The sequence below is a fragment of the Hemitrygon akajei genome, chromosome 11 (assembly GCF_048418815.1).
Source record: "Hemitrygon akajei chromosome 11, sHemAka1.3, whole genome shotgun sequence".
NCBI lineage: Eukaryota > Metazoa > Chordata > Chondrichthyes > Myliobatiformes > Dasyatidae > Hemitrygon > Hemitrygon akajei.
Window position 1 is genome coordinate 38,771,343 of NC_133134.1, and position 20,165 is coordinate 38,791,507.

At 37.7% G+C, this 20,165-nt stretch overlaps 1 protein-coding gene across 2 annotated transcripts in view; it reads left to right on the forward strand.

The window, feature by feature from the left end:
- foxk1 (forkhead box K1) overlaps positions 1–19,913 on the forward strand; it is a 143,390-nt gene extending 123,477 nt beyond the window's left edge. Inside the window, exons 9-10 of one of the 2 annotated variants that reach the window (XR_012100758.1) lie at positions 8,262–16,125; positions 16,582–19,913. Coding sequence is in view for 1 of the 2 variants with exons in the window: in XM_073060653.1 (XP_072916754.1) it covers positions 8,262–8,473 (212 nt within the window). In the remaining variant the exon portion in view is untranslated. Of the gene's footprint in view, positions 1–8,261 lie in introns of both variants that reach the window. The other variant, XM_073060653.1, reaches the window with a different exon arrangement.
- Positions 19,914–20,165: the final 252 nt, after the last annotated feature.

The window sequence follows — 20,165 nt, forward strand, 5'->3', positions numbered from 1 at the left end:
GACAAGGGAAGTTAAAGACTGCATAAAAGCCAAGCAAGGGCATATAAAGTAGCAAAAGTGAGTGGGAAGTTGGATGATTGGAAAGCATTTAAAATCCAAGAAAAGGCAACTAAAGAATTAATAAGAAGGGAAAAGATGAAATAGAAGGGCAAACTAGCCAATAATATAAAGCAGGATACTAAGTATTTTTTCAGTTATATAAAGAGTAAAAGGAGGTGATTTGATAAAAACACAAAATGCTGGCAGAACTCAGCAGGCCAGACAGCATCTATGGGAGGAGGTAGTGACGACGTTTCGGGCTGAACCCTTTTCAGCTCGAAACGTCGTCACTACCTCCTCCCATAGATGCTGTCTGGCCTGCTGAGTTCTGCCAGCATTTTGTGTTTTTATTTATTTCCAGCATCTGCAGATTCACTTGTGTTGGAGGTGATTTGATGTTGGACCACTGGAAAATGATGCTGGTGAGGTAGTAATGGGGGACAAGCAAATGGCAGATGAACTTAATGAGTACTTTGCATCAGTCTTCACTGTGGAAGACACTAGCAGTATGCCAGAAGTTTCTGCGTGTTAGGGAGCAGGAGTCAGTTCCATTGCTATTACAAAGGAAAAAGGGCTAGGTAAACTGATGGACCTTAAGGTTGATACTCACCTGGATCAGATGGACTACATCCCAGAGTCCTGAGAGAGGTTGCTGAAGAGATAACTGATGCATTGGTCATGAATGATCTTTCAAGAATCACTTGATTCTGGCATTGTCCCAGAGGATTGGAAACTTGCAAATGTCACTCCACTCTAAGAATGGAGGAAGGCAAAGGAAGGGAAATTATAGGCCAGTTAGCCTAACCTCAGTGGTTGGGAAAGTGTTGAAGTCTGTTAGTAAGGATGAGGTTTCAGGGTGCTTGGAAACTAATGATAAATTAAATCAAAGTCAGCATAGTTTCTGTGAAGAGAAATTTTGTCCGACAAATCTGTTAAGAGTTCTTTGAGGAAGCATAAAGCAGGGTGGACAAAGGAGAGGCAGTGGATATCATTTACTTAGATTTTCAGAAAGTGTTTGATAAAGCATCACACGTAAGGCTGCTTAACAAGATACACTGGCATGGATAAAGGAATGGCTGACAGGCAGGAGGTAGCTAGTGGGAATGAAGGGGGCCATTTCTAGTCGGCTGCCAGTGATTAGTGGTGTTCCTCAAGGGTCAGTATTAGGACCATGACTTTTCACATTGTTTGTCAGTGATTTAGATAATGGAATTGATGGCTTTGTGGCAATGTTTGTGGATGACACAAAGATAGGTGGAGAGGTAGGTAATGCCGAGGAAGCAATGCAATTGCAGCAGGCCTTGGACATATTGGAGGAATGGGCAAAAAAGTGGCAGGAGGAAGACAGTGTTAGGAAATGTATGATAATGCATTTTTGTAAAAGGAACAATAGTGCAGGCTATTATCTAAACGGGGAGAACATTCGAACATCAGAGTGCAAAGGGACTTGCGAGTCCTTGTGCAAGAAGGCAAATGCAATGTTGGCATTTATTTCAAGCAGAGTAGAATATAAAAGCAAGAAGGTGATGCTGAGCCTTTCTAAGACACTACACAGGCTGCACTTGGAGTAGTATTGTCAACAGTTTTGGGCTCTGTATCTCAGAAAGGGTGTGTTGTCATTGGAGAGAATCCAGAGGAGGTTCATGAGGATGATTCCGGAAATTAAGGGGTTAAGATACGAAGAGTATTTGGCAGCTTTGGGCCTGTACTTAATGGAATTTAGAAGAGGGCGGTGGGGGGGAGATCTTATTAAAACCTACTGAATATGAAAAGGACGAGTTAAGGTGGATGTGAAGAGGATGTTTCCTATGGTGGGGTTATCCAGAACTAGAAGGCACAGCCCCAAAATTGAGGGGGTGACCTTTTAGAACAGAAGTAAGGAGGATTTTATTTTAGCTAGAGAGTAGTGAATCTGTGGAACGTTCTGCCACAGACCAAGTCGATTGGTATATTTAAAGCGGAAATTGATCGTTTCCTGATCGGTCAGAGCAGCAAAGGATATGGTGAGTGGGACCCGGGGTCAGCCATGATGGAATGGTGGAACAGACTCGATTGGCTGAATGGCCTAATTCTGCTCCAATGTCTTATGGTCTTACCTTTCTTGAGAAGAGCAGGCTCTGTCAGTAACCTGACTTTGTGTTGTCTTTTTTTTATAGGGCCAGGGCACTTCTACAACTCACCTCCAATCTCATCTCATTAATTAGAACACCTGACTCTAAATAGCTTTTGTAGAGGGCATTACCCAGAGATTCACATGCTTTTCCCAACAAGTACATAGAAACATAGAAAACCTACAGCACAATACAGGCACTTCGGCCCACAAAGCTAAGCGGAGCATGTTCTTACCTTAGAACTACCTAGGCTTACCCATAGCCCCCTATTTTTCTAAGCTCCATGTATCCATCCAGGAATCTCTTAAAAGTCCCTGTCGTTCCGCCTCCACCACCACCACCACCAGCCCATTCCGCGCACTCACCACTCTCTGCATAAAAAAAACTTACCCCTGACAACTCCTCTGTACCTACTTCTAAACACCTTAAAACTATCCCCTCTCATGCTAACCATTTCAGCCCTGGGAAAAAGCCTCTGACTATCCACACAATCAGTGCCTCTCATTATCTTGTACACCTCTATCAGGTCACCTCTCATCCTGCATCGCTCAAAGGAGAAAAGGCTGAGTTTACTCAACCTATTCTCATAAGGCATGCTCCCCAATCCAGGCAACATCCTTGTAAATCTCCTGTGCACCCTTTCTATGGTTTCCACGTCCTTCATGTAGTGAGGCGACCAGAATTGAGCACAGTACTCTAAGTGGGGTCTGACTCGGGTCCAATATAGCTGCAACATTACCTCTCGGCTCTTAAACTCAATCCCACGAAGGCCAATGCACCGTCACAATAAACCACAGAGTCAACCTACATAGCAGGTTTGAGTGTCCTATGGACTCGGACCCCAAGATCCCTCTGATCCTCCACACTTCCAAGAGTCTTACCATTAATAGTATATTCTGCCATCATATTTGACCTACCAAAATGAACCACCTCACACTTATCTGGGTTGAAGTCCATCTGCCACTTCTCCGCCCAGTTTTGCATCCTACCAATGTCCGGCTGTAACCTCTGACAGCCCTCCACTTTATCCACAACACATCCAACCTTTGTGTCATCAGCAAATTTACTAACCCCATCCTCCACTTACTCATCCAGGTCATTTATAGAAATCACGAAGAGTAGGGGTCCCAGAACAGATCCCTGAGGCACACCACTGGTCACCGGCCTCCACACAGAATATGACCTGTCTACAACCACTCTTTGCCTTCTGTGGGCAAGCCAGTTCTGGGTCCACAAAGCAATGTCCCCTTGGATCCCATGCCTACTTACTTTCTCAATAAGCCTTGCATGGGGTACCTTGTCAAATGCCTTGCTGAAATCCATATACTCTCCATCTACAGCTCTACTTTCATCAATGTGTCTACTCAGATCCTCAAAAAATTTATTCAGGCTTGTAAGGCATGACCTGCCTTTGACAAAGCCATGTTGACTACTCCTAATCATATTATACCTCCCTAAATGTTAATAAATCCTGCCCCTCAGGATCTTCTCCATCAAATTACCAACCACTGAAGTAAGACTCACTGGTCTATAATTTCCTGGGCTTTCCCTACTCCCTTTCTTGAATAAGAGGACAATATCCGCAACCCTCCAATCCTCCGGAACCTCTCCCGTCCTCTTTATGCAAAGATCATCGCCAGAGACTCAGCAGTCTTTGCTTCCCAGAGTAGCCTGGGGTACATCCTGTCCAGTCCTGGTGACTTATCCAACTTGATACTTTCCAAAAGCTCCAGCACATCCTCTTCCTTAATATCTACATGCTCAAGCTTTTCAGTCCACTACAATCACCGAGATACTTTTCGGTAGTGAATACTGAAGCAAAGTATTCATTAAGTACCTCTACTGTCTCCTCTGGTTCCATACACACTTTTCCACAGTCACACTTGATTGGTCCTATTCTCTCACGCCTTATCCTCTTGATCTTCACATACTTGTAGAATGCCTCGGGGTTTTCCTTAATCCTGTCTGCCAGGGCCTTCTCATGACCACTTCTGACTCTCCTAATTTCATTATTAAGATCCTTCCTGCTAAGCCTTATAATCTTCTAGATCTCTTATCATTACCTAGTTTTTTGAATTTTTCATAAGCTCTTCTGTTCTTGACTGGATTTACAACAACCTTTGTACACCACGGTTCTTGTCCCCTACCATCCTTTCCCTGTCTTATTGGAACATACCTACGCAGTACCCCACGCAAAAATCCCCTGAACATTTGCCACATTTCTTCTGTACGTTTCCCTGAGAACATCTGTTTCCAATTTCTGCTTCCAAGTTCCTGCCTAATAGCCTCATGTTTCCCCTTATTCTAATTAAACATGTAATATTGGATCATTTTTCTTAATAAAATAACGTAGTGTTTTTTGTGTTACTTATTTAATTGCATTTGCTTTACCTAGTCCTGGGACTTGCGTGAAGATCTGATCACATTTACGATCATATTTATGCAGAAATACAGAATTCACAGGATTCTACAAATTGTAGGATTCTACAGGATTTACAAGCTTTCTTGCACCACTGTATATATATAGTTCTGACCTTGGGTACACAGACAAAGGTAAGTTAAGTACCTTCCATTGTATTATTTGAAAGCATGGTTGTGCCAAGTGTCGTCCTTTGAAGACACACTCATTGTTTCAGGAACAGCTTCTTCCCCTCCACCATCAGGTTTCTGAATGGACAATGAACCCACAAACACTTCCTCAGTATGTTTTTCTTCATTTTTTGTATTATTCATTTATTTTTAATATATACTTTTTATTGAAATTTATAGTTTTTATAACTATGTCTTGCAATGTGGCGGGATACATCTCTACCAAAGAAAGTGTAAGGTACCCCTTCCCTCCTGCGGGTCACCCGTTGGCAAGATGTAGCACTTGCTTAGGACCCCGATCATGGTCACCTGAAGCTGTGGGAGCAGCTGATGCATATCACAAGTCTTGGTGAAGCGACCACTGACACAGGCAGATGATTTCAGAAGAATATTGATAATGAGTGGGGTGACCCGTCTTGTAACAATGCTGCTGAGAAATGGCAAACCACTTATGTAGAAAAATTTGCCAAGAACAATCATAGTCACGGGAAACATTTTCTCTGCATCACTCTATAACACCTTTCAATGTTTGATCTGTTTCAGTGAGATACCCCCTCCCCCCCCCCCCCCCCCATTCTTCTAAACGCCAGCAGGTACAGGCCCAAAGCGATTAAAGGCTTCTCATACATTATTAACACTTTTCAGTCATAGTGTCATTCTTGCAAACCTCCTCTGTACTCTCCCCAATGCCAGCACATCTTTTAGATAAGAGGCCCAAAACTGCTCACAATGCTCCAAGTGCTGTCTGACCAATGCCTTATATTGCCTCAGCATTACACCTTTGATTTTTATATTCTAGTCATTGCAAAATTAATGGAAACATTGCATTTGCCTTCCATACCACCAACTCAACTTACAAGTTAACCTTTAGGGAATCCTGCACAAGGACTCCAAAATCCCTTTGCACCTCAGATTTTTGAATTTTCTCCCTGTTAAGAAAATAATGATGCCTTTATTCCTTCTATCAAGGTGCATGACCATACACTTACCAAAAAGATATTCCATCTGCAATTTCTTTGACCATTCTCCCAATCTGTCTAAGTCCTTCTGCAGACACTCTGCTTCCTCAACACTATCTGCCCCTCCGTCTGTCTTTGTATCATCTGTAAACTTGGTTACAAAGCTATCAATTCTATCATCCAAATCGTTGACATATAATGTGAAAAAAGTGGTCGCAATACTGACCTCTTTGCTACACCACCTGTCATGGCAGCCAACCAGAATAGGCCCCCTTTCATCCCACCCTTTGCCTCCTGCCCATCAGCCAATCTCTAGCCTGTAAAACCATGAACTCTTATCTTGTTGAGCAGCCTCATGTGTGACACCTTGTCCAAGGCCTTCAGAAAATCAAAATAACCAACATCCACTGATTCTCCTTTGTCTATCCTGCTTGTTATTTCCTCAAAGAATTCCAACAGATTTGTCAGGGAAGATTTTCCCTTAAGGAAACCATGCTGATTTTGGCCGACTTTATCACGTGCCTCCAAGTACCCCAAAACCTCATCCTTAATAATGGATTCCATCATTTTGCCAACCATGCTAAATGGCTGATAATTGGTAAATTATAATTTGGTTTCTTTTGGCTCCCTTCTGAAAGAGTGGAGTAATGTTTGCAATTTCCAGTCCACTGGAACCATTCCAGAATCTAATGATTCTTGAAAGATCATAACTAATGCTTCCACAGTCTCTTCAATTATCTTTTTCAGAACCCGGGTGTATTCTAGCTGACCCAGCTCACTTGGGTACCTTCAGACCTTTCAGCTTCCCAAGCACCTTCTCCTTAGTAATAGCAACTGCACTCACTTCTGTCTTCTGACACTTTCAAATTTCTGGCATGCTGCTGGCATGCTCACAGCGAAGACTGATGTAAAATGCTCTTTAAGTTAATCTGCTATTTCTTTGTCCCCCATTACTACCTCTCCAGTGTCATTTTCCATGAGGTGCCATATCTCATGCCTCTCTTATCCTCTACATATCTGGAAAAAAAACTTGGTATCATCTTTGATGTTATTGGCTAGCTTTCCTTCATATTTAATTTTTTTCCTCTATTGCCTTTTTAGTTGCCTTATGTTGGCTTTTAAAAGATTCCAAATCCACTAACTTTCCACTAATTTTTGCTATATCATATGCCCTCTTTTTCTTTAATGTTGTCTTTGACTTCCTTTATCAGCCATGGTTGCCCCATCGTCCCTTTGGAGTACTCCTTTTCTTTGGGATGCATGTATCCTGTGCCTTCCAAATCACCCCCAGAAACTCCAACCATCACTGTTCTGCCATAATCCCTGACAGAATCCCCTTCCAATCAACTTTGGCCAGCTCCTCGCTCATGCCTCTGTAATTCCATTTACTGCACTGTAATGCTAGTAGATCAGATATCATCATCTCCCTCTCAAACTACAGAGTTGATTTCTATCGTATTATGATCACTGTCTCCTAAGGGTTCCTTTAAGCTCCCTAATCTCTCCTGCTGTCAGTGCAAAGCTATTCTGAGATTGGGACCCTTTTGTTCCAAACTTTTCATCCAGGGAAAACATTATCTCTGCACCCAGCCTGCTAGACCCAATAAGAATTCTCTTAAGTTTCATTGAGATTTTTCTGCTCTTAAATCTGAAGAAACATTGGTCCTGTCAACTCTGAATTTTCCTTGTATGGCAGATCAATAGATTTCTAGCTCTTTAGAGAATTGAGAAATAAAGGTATACTGCATGACAATAACATTGTGATATATCAGTTAACTTAATTAATAGCAGAGCAGAGTCTAAGGATATCATCGCCTGGTCTGCCGATTTTTAAAGTTTTTTGGATCCAGTTCACTTCACATAATGTCAAAGAAAGGCTATTTGCATTAGTTACAATAAAGTAGCAAATTCAGGTAATTATCTATGATGCTAAAGGACTATCCTCCAAATTGCCAATGCCAAAAACAATACTGGCATTTAATGGAAAGTGCATTTCAGCAAAATAACACCTTGTCAACTTAAGATCATTTATCAGAAAAGTGAAATAAGGTAATATTGGTACAATACTGGGTACCACTTGCAAGCCTGCACTCTGCATGTTGTTGCTCAGCTTGGGTTATGACAGGGCCACTTAATTTCAGATGTTATGTCATTGGTTCAATCATGGACAAGTGAGCAGAAATCCAGAGGAGAAGGGAGAGTGATTGTTCTTGACAGTGTGTGGAATCAAGGAGTCATAGCAAAATTGACAAATGAGAATCAAGCTAAAATTCTTCACAGCTGAAGATAGTTATGACTATTGAAAGCCATCCGTTTCAGACCCAGCACGATGCAACTGGAGTTACTTAGGATCGTATCCTAAGCTGATCCATCTTCAGCTGTGTCATCAATAAGGCCCCTGAAGCATAGTTAGGTTACTGACCCAAAATCCATCTCTAAGGGTACTGATGCATCTCCTGAGTGTCTAACATTTTCTGTGTTGTTATATGATGGTTATTGCTTGCAAATTTTATTTTTTAATAAGATGAAATAATTTTTTTTGTGATTTTCTTCACTTCCTCAGCCATTACTAATCCACTACAGATCCTGGCTACACAGGCGACATCTTCCTCACCTGTAGTTGTGAGCAAGCAACTTGTCACAGAACTGCAGCATTCAGCTTCATCTGTAGGTGAGCCTGAGGCCAAGCGACCTAAGATGGAAGAGTCAGCTGGATCAGGCTCTGGTCTTGCTGTGATCACCTCAAGTCCACAGATACAGGGTACCAGTGAATAAAACAAATCGGAATCAAGAAACAGGTTACATCGGCGAGGATGTTCTTGGTTGTTTCACAGGAAAAAAACAGAATTCCAAGGTGCCAAACTCATGGGAGAGAGGGGGAAAATAATGAGCCTGTCTTGAACTGAAGCTCATGTTTTAAATGAGGAAACAAGATAACTGATTGTAGGATTAAGAGTGGCTGAGATGGAGAGTACATCCATTTCCATAATTCTGGCTTTGTTGTATTTTACAAGCCTTAATTTGAAAGAAAATGTTCTGCAGAATTAGTGGGAGGGAAGCAGATGACTTGAGTTCCTCAGTACAGCAGTGGGATATTGCCAAGCACATAACTTGGTGATACGGAAATAGGACTCTGTAATTGTGCTGACATAAGTACATAATTACTATAAACCTTATGAGTACTGCTGAATTGCCATTTACATGTGCACGTGGTCTTTCCAAAAAAAATTGAAGTCGAACATTGCAGTGCCAGGTTATTGTGAAGACATTTTGTGCTCTCACCTGGTGCCACAAAGTTCAGCTTGTTTGTTCTGCTTGCATTGCACTTTGCAAAACTGCATCCTTGGTGTGGCTCACTTGGTGAAGACCACAACCATTCTAACCAAGAAACTAGTTGTTTGGGGGTACAGATGCGGTGGTTCTCTTTGACTGAAATTTATCTTTAAGTGGGTAACTCCTACTATTGTTAAAGCCTACAATTTTGAAGGGCAGGGTATCAGGTGATCCTGGTTCCTTACACTTCATGTCATTAACACAAAGATAATTATCTCCTCTTGAGTTGTCAAACCACATTATTACCCCACAGTGAAGTTATCTTAAGTGCTCACTTGCCCAAAACTCTGAAATGGAAACTTGCTTCATAAATCACTTTCTCAAACTTGCAATGGTGTGTGAAAATATTTCAAACTATATAGTGCCCCACTAATGACTAGCAAAGCAAAATCTTAATTGTTGAAGTAATTTAGTGAGTTGTAAAATCAGTGCTGTAATTGGGATCATTGAGAATGGGCATTTAATCAGCCATGGACATCTGAATATTTTATTAATGAAGTTAGCAACATCTGAAAATGACAAGATATGTAGGAGTGATTGGGTTTTTTAAAATGTCACATCAAATTATAGCAGATAGATTCAAGCTATTTATATTATTCAGTTAATTTTGGATTTATTCCCTGTATTAAATCTAATGAACCACCTGTAATTGATCCAGATTGTTTATGGAATTGGCCTCTTAATTGCATCATTGTGTGTAAAACAAACAAAATTATTACTCTACTCTGTAAAAATAAGACATGCAAATACCTTAAGATATGAAATTGGTGCAACAAATTAATTTGGACCTAATTGATCACAGTTTAGTCTGCTTTTTGAGAATATTATTTGTGTACCATATCAGAAACATTAATGGTGTGGCATAACTTGTACAAGATTATCAATTGGCCTAAGCTAGTGAATTGTATTTTCCTACTAAATTTCTTATATACTCTTTTCTAAAGGTTGCATTTCAAAAAAGAAATTGATTTTGTTTTTTACTTTATGCATCACAACCAGTATGTATTTTGTGCTGCTTCTTGACCACATCTAGGGCAAATTTGTAGATATTAGCAATATTGCCTGGAAAAGAATAACAAATGTAAGTACTGTATATATACTTCGAGATGTCCAAGACTTATGCGGTAACAAGGCTTAAATAATAATTCATTCTTTGGGCAGACTGGAGTAACATTGAGATTAGTGGAGATATGTACCCTACCATCCCTTTATGAAACTGCATAAACAAAGGCGTGAAGCTACATTTTATATATTCAAAATTAAGTTTTCTAAAAATTTTATAAATAGTCTTTTGTCAATTTTGAAGAATAATCTAAAACCAAATTGACTTGGCTTTCATCTTCTTCATTAGGCAGTCAATCTAGCATCAAGGTTGACTTAGTTCCACTCTGGTTTTGTGGGTTTTGAGGTGGCTAATGAGGTCAATGAGAGAACCACAGATTTGTTCTACAAATAGGGCATAATGTGCATATGGGGTGGACAGGTATGTAGCTGCGAGGCGGTATACTTCTTCTGATCTTTTGCAGTACATTTGTGTTCATCCAATTTATGGTTTATGGTTCTTGGAGCCATCCTAACAGTTTCTGCACTTTGAGTGATCGTGAGCTCGGGATTTCTTCGTGGGGATCTATTTCTTCAAGGAGGCTTTTTTCCCCTGTCTTTGTGTGATAATCACTTCTCACCTGCTCCATTAATAAAGGACATGAAAGCATGTAAACAAATTTGATAGCAGTTTACATGCTCACAATTAAAGTGATTAACTTTGGCCAGAAGCTTGTATAATGAGAAAAAAATGTGGTTTATGCAAAGGGTGGCATTGCAGGGCCTCTGTGGTGTTGCAGTATTTTAACAGCGCGTTATGGTAGATACAGTGGAACTCCTTTACACAAAGTGTATTACCTCGTTTCAGAAATGACCCTTAAGAATTGAGAACCTCTTGTGGATTTGTGAACAGATGTACAGAGAGGTTTGCCTTGCCTTGTTTTAATAGTTTTCCTCTGTACATATGATCTGATGAATTTGAAATGAATACTGGACCTTTATGCAAGAAATTTTCCTCTTTTCAATCTGAAAACTATTCATCCCCACAGTTGGAGATGTGAAAAATATAAGTGAAGTTTGTATTCTTCCAAGCCTTTGCTTTCCTCATTTGGTGTATCCCTGGTGGTTCTAACAAGCATTTCTATTCTCTTGAGTTACAGTTCCGCAGCCCCCTCTTCCAACCCTTTAAATTCTGGAATTTCAATCTTAATCTTCTGGTCCTAATTTTAGTAATAATGTAAAGATATTTCAGAACATTGAATTGAAAAGATATGATTAGAAAATGGTTGGATTTGTATTTAAATACTCAATGTGATTTTTATATCTAGGATTCCTTAATGTCAGAATGCAAAATCAAAATTGTTAAATGGGGTAGTTATTGCCTTTTTTATTTAAAATTCCTTCTGTTATATAGCACTGCAGATTAATTTTTAAAAATTGATATGGGTAATTAAAATTATCATGAAGAAAATGCTGTGTCTGCTTAAAAGGTTACAAAGCAAAGCTGTTAAGTGAAATATATTTTTCGGAATGTCTATTTTTCGTCATTCACAAGAACTCCCTGCAACCCCATACAATAGAAGAGCTCTGATCTTGGTTTTTACCCATCTTGATGTGCAGCACTTCAAAGATTTCACCTTCCAGTAAACTAATTTTCTTGCACTTACACCCTCCTTTCCTCGATTACCCATTTTGACCTTTCACTTCTCACCTGCCTATTACTTCCCCTTGGGTCCCCTTCTCCTTCCCTTTGTCCTATGGTCCATTCTTCTCTCCTATCATCAGATTCCTTCTTCTCCAACCCTTGAGCTTTCCCACCCACCTGGTTTCACTTACCATTCTCCAGCTAGTCTCCTTCCCCTCTCCCCAACTTTTTTTTATCCTGGCATCTTCCCCCTTTCAGTCTTGAAGAAGAGTCTTCAATCCAAAATATCAACTATTAGTAATTTCTATAGATGCTGCTTGACCTGCTGAGTTTCTTCAGCATTTTGTGTGTGTTGCTTTAGATTAATCTTGTTATTCTGACTCAACATCATGTTTATCTCACAGTCAGTTCAAGTAATAATGTTTATATTCCAAATTAAGTTAGGAAAAGTGGCCAGAGAAGTGGCCTGTTCACATTTTCTGTGGTAAGACAAAGACTGACTACAATTAAATCTGATGAAATTGCTTTTTTTTTGTTTTCTTATTGCAACACTATGCTGCTTTTATATTTCTAAGCCCCGCTCATAACATGGTGATTATTTCATATTGTTAAATCATAAAATAATCAATGGTCTGAGCTCAACAGCACTATTATTGCAGAACAATATTACTGTTGTCAGTAATTTATCCCACATTGTTTGAAATTCAGTTCAACCAGGTCCAATGTCTATTTTTAAGTGTATTTTAAAACTTGAATATGTTTAACTGCAGCAGGATTTATCTGGAAATAATGGTATGTCACAAATTTACATTAAGTGTAATAAAGACATCTAATAATAGTGCTGCCAAGGTAAGTCCCAAAATTCTTGAACTGTTAATACACCTCAAAGAGTAGAGGGTAGAGAAGAAAAAGGAATGACATTTTCTGAAACTTGGCATGTTGAAAATAATTTTAAAACTATTCCATTTTATTATATGAATTATAAAATCTAGGTTTGACACTTTAATTGTTTGAATATATTTGTTTGGAACAGTTTGCAGGTAAAATGTAGGTATCTAGTTCAGTGTTCTTTATAGCAGTTCATTTAATGTGGGAAGACTCCTACACATTTTAGGATGAACTGTGAAAGGAAAAGATCAGGGTATTGCTCCCTTCCCTTTATGAAGAGATTGTGTCCTATTACAATCATTCATTAATTGGTTATATTTTGTACAATATTTAAACATTACCTAAAAGATATGCACAATATAAGAGAAATAGAATTAACAAAGGTGTTGGTGCCTTTAATGCAGAATGGTAGGAACATTTCTAATTTTGAATTCTGACAGTTGCTGTTCTTCCAGGAAGATTAATTTGTCTTTGCTACTAAAACCATCAGATAATGCCAAATCCCAGCCACACATCAGTTCCAGGATACCCTTGTGGTGACAGTGCTACTATCTAGACTTTTAACATCTGGTGAGGTATGGCAGCAAAGATTTCCTGGGTTAAAACTCCTTGGCTCTTGGTATGTTTGGTCCTACCAGGTTTATTCCCGACTTGGAAGTGGGGAGTGCTGAAGTCCTTTGAAGATGACAGAGAAGGAATAATTGGAGTTTAATTTTGATTTCACTAATATTGAATGTTAGCTATCAATACAAGATTATTCATATCTTTATTACTGCAGTGCACTTCCACGTTATCTTTCTGAGATTTTTGGCTTTGTTAGGGGCCTCTCTAGATCTCAGTATCCCTAGAATTGGACAGGTCAGCAACCACCCTTTACTCCATCACATAGGTGCCCTGTGAATTTCTTTAGTGGAGCCAGTTACAAAGATTATCGCCAGCTGCATCATCTCTTTATTTCTTGTCCTTTGTGGATTTTTTAGGTCATTATGTCAAAATGAGCTTGAAATCTATTAATTGATCTGAATTTTAAATGGTTGCAAAATCCTGGCAGGTATCATTTAAATATTAACCAAATTTTCTTCATATTTTTGAAATGAAGTTTGAAATACTGACTTTTTTTTTGGAAAGTTCTGTACTGTTTGCTATTGTAACACATTCCAGGAACTGTGTGCAGTAGGGAGATTGGAAATGGACCTATTGTGCTTTTTATAGAGCTTGTTAATGGTTCTCTATTATAACTAAACATAGCAGATCATGCAATGATCTTGAATTAGTAAAAAATATTGACAGTAGGAAGCATAGGGAAGTATATGTGGTTTATCCTAGGGCAAAGTTGCAAGCTTTGAATAATGATTTTGCTCTTAGTCTTTTATGCTTTATCTCATCAAGCACTGACTCAGTTTAGCAAGGACATTGTGTAATACTTCATTTTCATACTGATGGTTGTTATTAGCTAGTATCTGATGGGATAAAATTGCCATAGCATATGTGTTTTACAGTCAGGTACTTCGGGCAATACATCATGCTTCTGTTCATTTATGTTCACTGGTACTGAGTCTAGTCACAGTATATCGGCAGCAAGCACACTAGGCAGAAGGCTTCAATTCCATTACCATGGTATGAAATATCTCAGAATACCTTATGCCAAGGAAAAACAAAAGCTTAATGAGATTGAGGAAATTATTGAAATCTGTCTTTGTAAATATTGCGCAAGTTCTCAAATTACAATAAAATTTGTTGTAATGAGAAAGATAGAAAAAGTGATTTGGCATGGTTGGACTAGCTGAATTTCTAGACTATTGAACATTACTCCTAATAATATCCAAGCACATTTATATATATTTTTTTTACATTTTGTACAGTAGTGTAGTAAATTTTCTGGTGAGCATAAAGGGAGCTGGAAAGATACTAGCACTCTGAACACCAGTTCCAGCCATAAAGCTACCCAAGTTCCTGATCACTAGCATTCAAGATCTTGGCCCTGGTCATGCTGTTGATCCTGGGCTCTGGCCAATCAGAGTGCTGCATTTTGCACTGCTGGTTGATGACTAATTAGTCAGCCAGACCCTGGAGTATCAGTATTTCTGAACAAGTGAATGCTGAGTTTGTATCAAGTAGGAGAGAGAAATTGTTCTTTTCCCCTCATCCTGACACCAAGGCACATTTACTTTTTAGAGGAGAAATCTGGAAATGAAGACACAAGCTGTATTAATAAGTGTGGTGGATATCTCCCCAAACTTGGTTCTTCAAGTTTTGTTGGAGAATAGCTCTTCAAATTAGTTTGAAAAGCAAAACAAAATATTGAAAATTGGAACAGCAGCTGCATTTAGTTGCATTGGAATGAGCACTTTTGTAAACCTCCATGTTCAAACCTGATAAAAGCAATTTCTTTCTGTAGGAATATTCTCTGACAATTTTTAAATAATTTTGAATATTAATCATTAATGAAAGCTTTATGATGTGTGTGTATGTGTATTTATATTATACATACGCACACACTATACACACACACACACCCCCAATGGAAATGTGTATTTAACACTTTACCCCCATTAACAGTTGTTGGATAGGGGTTTTTCTGAAATGATGTCTTGTAGAGCAAAATACTTGGCTTCTTGTCAGAAAGACAATTTTTTTAAGAGATTCAACACATTAACAGGCCCTTCCGGCCCAGTGGACCCATGCCACCCAATTACGTCCATTAAATTGACCATTTCATTGAGCCTTTCAATGAAATGAGGAAGTAACATTCTCAGTCGAGACTATTTGCTTTATTATGCATATATGAGACAAAAAGCAAAAATAAAGTCAAGAATATTTGAACTTTTTCTACATTTGATGTTTAAATTAATAGTGTAGTTTTAAATTTTGGTATGAACTCAACAATCAAAGTGGCATTTGTGCAAAATAACTTGTGCTGATTCTTTGATTTAATGTAACATAATTTTTGGATCATGTCATTTAATTATAGCACATACTAATTTTTCAAAAATGCTAGGTAACAGAGATTGCCATCCAAAGGAGTCCTGAAGAAGCCTACACCAAATTGGTTAAAAATTACCTGCTGGACAGTTATTATTATATGGTCACTTAATAGGTTAATTAAATATGTTCTAATCTAAACTATTTTGCTCACTGTGTGGGTCACCATGGAGCATTTAATATTGTACCGTAAATGTGGATTGTGTATATATAAAAAAACTTTGAAGAATCTTTGATAGTATTTTTCTTTAAAAAATCCAAAATTAAGGTGTTTTCATTTCATTTCTAAAGGACGGTAATATAACGTAACTGTTTCACTTTATAATATATAATTATTCATAGGTCTGTAAAATGGATGCGTAACTCCAAAAATGCTCATTTTCCATGACAGTCAAAAACATTATTCTCACAACTTTAATACACATTTTCCCCATAGATATTAAAAGCAGAAACTTGTATAAAAATACTTTAAAGGGAAGCGCAACAACTTATGATGCAAAACCTGTTAAATCTGATCATTTTTTAAATGGCCCTAGGGGCATGGAATATCTTTTTTCCAATCACTGCTGCAAAATCCGGTTACATAATTGGATTCAATTTGAATAAGTTAGGGTAAAAAAAACTCTGTGAAGATAACTGAGTCCTTTTTTTGATTTCTCGCGATTCTGCTGATTGTATTACAGCTACTTTTACTTTTAATACATTTCTGATTAGCTACTTGGATTTTTAAAACAATACGAGTTATAGACAAAGATGGACAGTTTTGAAGGTCGGACACCTCAATTGAGTATTCAGGTGAAGTTTATTGTCACTGCCTATACATTTGTGGGATTGAATGTAAAGAAATATTTACAATTTCAGGAGAGATTCAAATTGCATTAATTTTGTTGTAACTGCTGCTTCAGAGGATCTTTTTAGTAAGTTGCCACGTGACATTGTGGTAGAAATTGTAGATGTTATGAACCAATGAAGATGAATATGATCCTAGATGTAGGTATACTGTGTGTAAAAATAAACAAACAAATAAATAAAATAAAAATGAATATTTTGACATAGGACAAGATACTTCTCCTCCTCCCCCTGCCCCACAACTCCTGATACTCCATCCCACCATCACTCATACTAACTTGTATTCAAATCCATTCTCCTCAATCTTTTTTTTTCAAAATTCAAATTGTTTGTTTGAGCTCATGGAACTTAATTTGAAAACATCCTGAAGACTAAAATGGAGAACTAATTATTTTCTTCACATGATTTGTGTATTTTACTCTAAGAACACTGTTTGTGACCCACATCTGTTATATGTATTCAAGCACGCACTTCATTACACAAAAAAAGTTCTTTGGGTTGTGGTTTAAGTTGTAAAGAAAAAAAATGGCATCATGCAGTCACCCATGTGCATTACTACTTCATCTTGTGTACACTACTCCTGTACCAACAAATAACCACATGCACTATCTACCTCCCAAATAAAAATTTCTCACCTAGTACCTTAGTCTTTCACCTGCCAAGGAGGCAGTTGAGTGAACTGCTCTGCGGTTATGCATCAACAGATTTCACCTCCCTAATACTTTCTAATAACAAGTAAATTCAGGCAGAGTAGACCTTCTCATGGCTTAAGCTTGGATTAAGAATTGTGACTTCTTGCTTTGGTTTTTTGCTGCAATTCCTTCCTGAAAATTATTGCTGTATTTGTCTGATTTTCTTGGTTGTCTTTAGAATCCCCTGGTAGTTTATTCTTCCCTCCTTACATCTCCACATTATCCAAATAGTAACAATGCATCTCATGTTATTTAAAGACAGCAGTGAATTATTATCTTTTCCTCACTGTTGGTAAGTATTTTAATCAGTTGAAAGCTAATGGTAAAGCTCAATCAGAATGAAAAAGGCAAAATGCAGCTTGGAAATGTGCAATACATAAAACATTTAGGAGGTAGAAAGAGAAATACTCATTTGGATATAACTGTTGCAGCTTTCTTACCAAAAATGCCTAACCATGATGAATTGTTTCTATTTAGAAGCTGGTATGAAGAATGGTAATTAAAATAGTATACAAAATGCTGGAAATGCAGTATCATTTACAGTTTCATTATTGATTTACAGCATCTGCAGAATTTTGCTTTACCGTGCTGATTAAAATACTTTTGCAGGTTTTAAACTGTGCTGAAGGTTAGGTTTTTATATATATAACAATATAGGATAAGTTACAGATAATAACTGCAAAACAGATTTCTTCTCATTAACCCAGTAGAACAGTTATGTATTAATCTCATTGTAAACTACTCAATTTACTTTAATAAGTACTTTCCTATCCAATTTTCATATGATGTGTTTTTCCTAACTTTATTTCACTGAATGTTTCAGTGGTTTCATATCTAATCAGCAAGACTTTAATGCATTTCCTTTATTTTCAAGTTAAGATTCTCAAACTTCTAAATTGGAATGATGGAACAGAGCACTATTTATGTTTATTCCATTTTTGTGATGCCACACAAAAGAATAGTGACTGACCCGTTGAAGATTAGGCCAGTTTCAATATAGTTGCTGCAAGTAGTTGATTTAAAAGCAAGCACAACCATGTTTGTGGTTTGCCTTTTGTCAAAACGAATAGCTATAGGAGAAGAATGCTTCCATATACCTCCATGTCCAGATTATTCAGAATATCAGCATAGGTTTGAACCTAGCATCCCATTTTAAATATAACATTTATCAGTATTGCATTGTTCTGTAATAAAATCAAAATCCATTACAGTTTCTCATCAGGCCTGTTGGAAGCCAATTATAATTGCAACATCAAGTGCTCCCAGTGACTTTAATAGAAGAATGAATTCCTCAGAATGACACTGAATCATCAGCAAGCCCTTTTCCAGTCATTTAGACTATCTGTTGTAGCAAGTGGTAACTGGATCAGGTTCTGCTGTGATGTTCCACATCATAAAAGTAACAGTGATTGTTGTTGCAGCATGCATAAAGTATGGCCACTGGAGAGCAGCCTAGTCCTGTGGATCCATATCAGGAGAGGAGCAGAAAGTAATATCAGTAAAGCAACCTAAACGTGTTTTGATTATTTGGACTAAAAACGGTAATCTAACTTTGAATCCAGTTTTTGCATGCTGTACATAATAGTCAAGGAATTCCTCTGCATTGTGTAATGATATTACACAGCTGAATAGAGTGATTAATAATGTCTAAAACCTTTAAAGCCTCAAAAAGATGTATATGTTCTGCGGCACTATTTGATGAGAGGAGGTGGAATGTCTGAATTTCATACTTTGAATAATCACTTTGGATCTTAATGGTACTGTTTCATGCTCTGAAGTTATTTTGATAATATCCCAGTGTTTATAACAATGCAGTATGTACAAAGCAGATGCACACTCAATGTTAGATTTAGTTTTGAGGAAATAACTAAGCAATCACAAGATAATTGGATTGAAGGAGCATAATATCAAATTTGTGTGAAACTGAGAAATTAAGTAACAATTTGTAAAATTATTGGGTTCTAGAGATTTCTTATTGTTTAGGGTATGTCCAAAGAAGAATTTCAGAACACTCTGCTTCTCTTTTCCCTTCAATTATTGAGGAAGCATATTCCCAATTATGCATTTATATCAAGGGCCTGTGCAAGTAATTCATGAAATATATTTTATCTTTTACAGTCTGAATATTATGAACTGCTTTAGATCTTTACTCTCTTCTCTGCAGCCTCTTCTTAAAGAGATGAGGAATTTCACTTTGATGTCGGTAGTCAGTAGCACTGACTTTTTTTTTGTGGCACCTCAACTTGCGGCACTGTGGAATTGTATGCAAAAAAAAGCATTAATAACAGACAACAAGCACCTGCTCGTGGATGGTCCGTGCTAAAGAGGCACTACTGAGTGTCAAAAGATCCCACTGAGGCAGTTTGGCACTTATTCTTCAGCAATGGAACCAAGTTTGAATTTAGTATACAATGGATCTATGAACATAACAAGTAAAAACTGTTTTTAAAACAAAAAATTTCCGTGGATATATTTGCATTTTATTCTGGATGTATGTTTAGTAAGGCTTAAAGAGAGAGGAGTCATTCTGCTTTTATTAACAGCAATCTGAATGTGATTTTAATGTAAATGAGGGATGTTAATGACGGGCTAAGTTTGAAAGTTTTTTTTATTTTAAGAAAAGGCACTGTTTTTTGTGTTTCCTATGATTATTATGTTTCTGTTTATGGTTATTCACAATATCAAAAATGGCTGCAAGGCTGGAGGGGAAGTTCACTGATACTCTTCAGCATTGGTTTTTAATGACCATTAAGAATATGTATTAAAGAGTAATCTTTACATGCCTTTCCTGTGGTGTGTTTTCCTTTATATGATTCTAGGCATTGTGAATTGGCTGCTGAGGCGTAAATGGTGAATTATTTGAAAGTAGAAATGTTGCAGTATTTATATAAACACCTGCAAAATAACTATCAGAATTGGATTTATTATCACTGGCATATGTCATGAAATTTGTTGTTTCATGGTAGCCGTTCAGTACAATGTGTAAAATATGCCATAAATTATGAGAACATATATATATGCACACACACACACACAC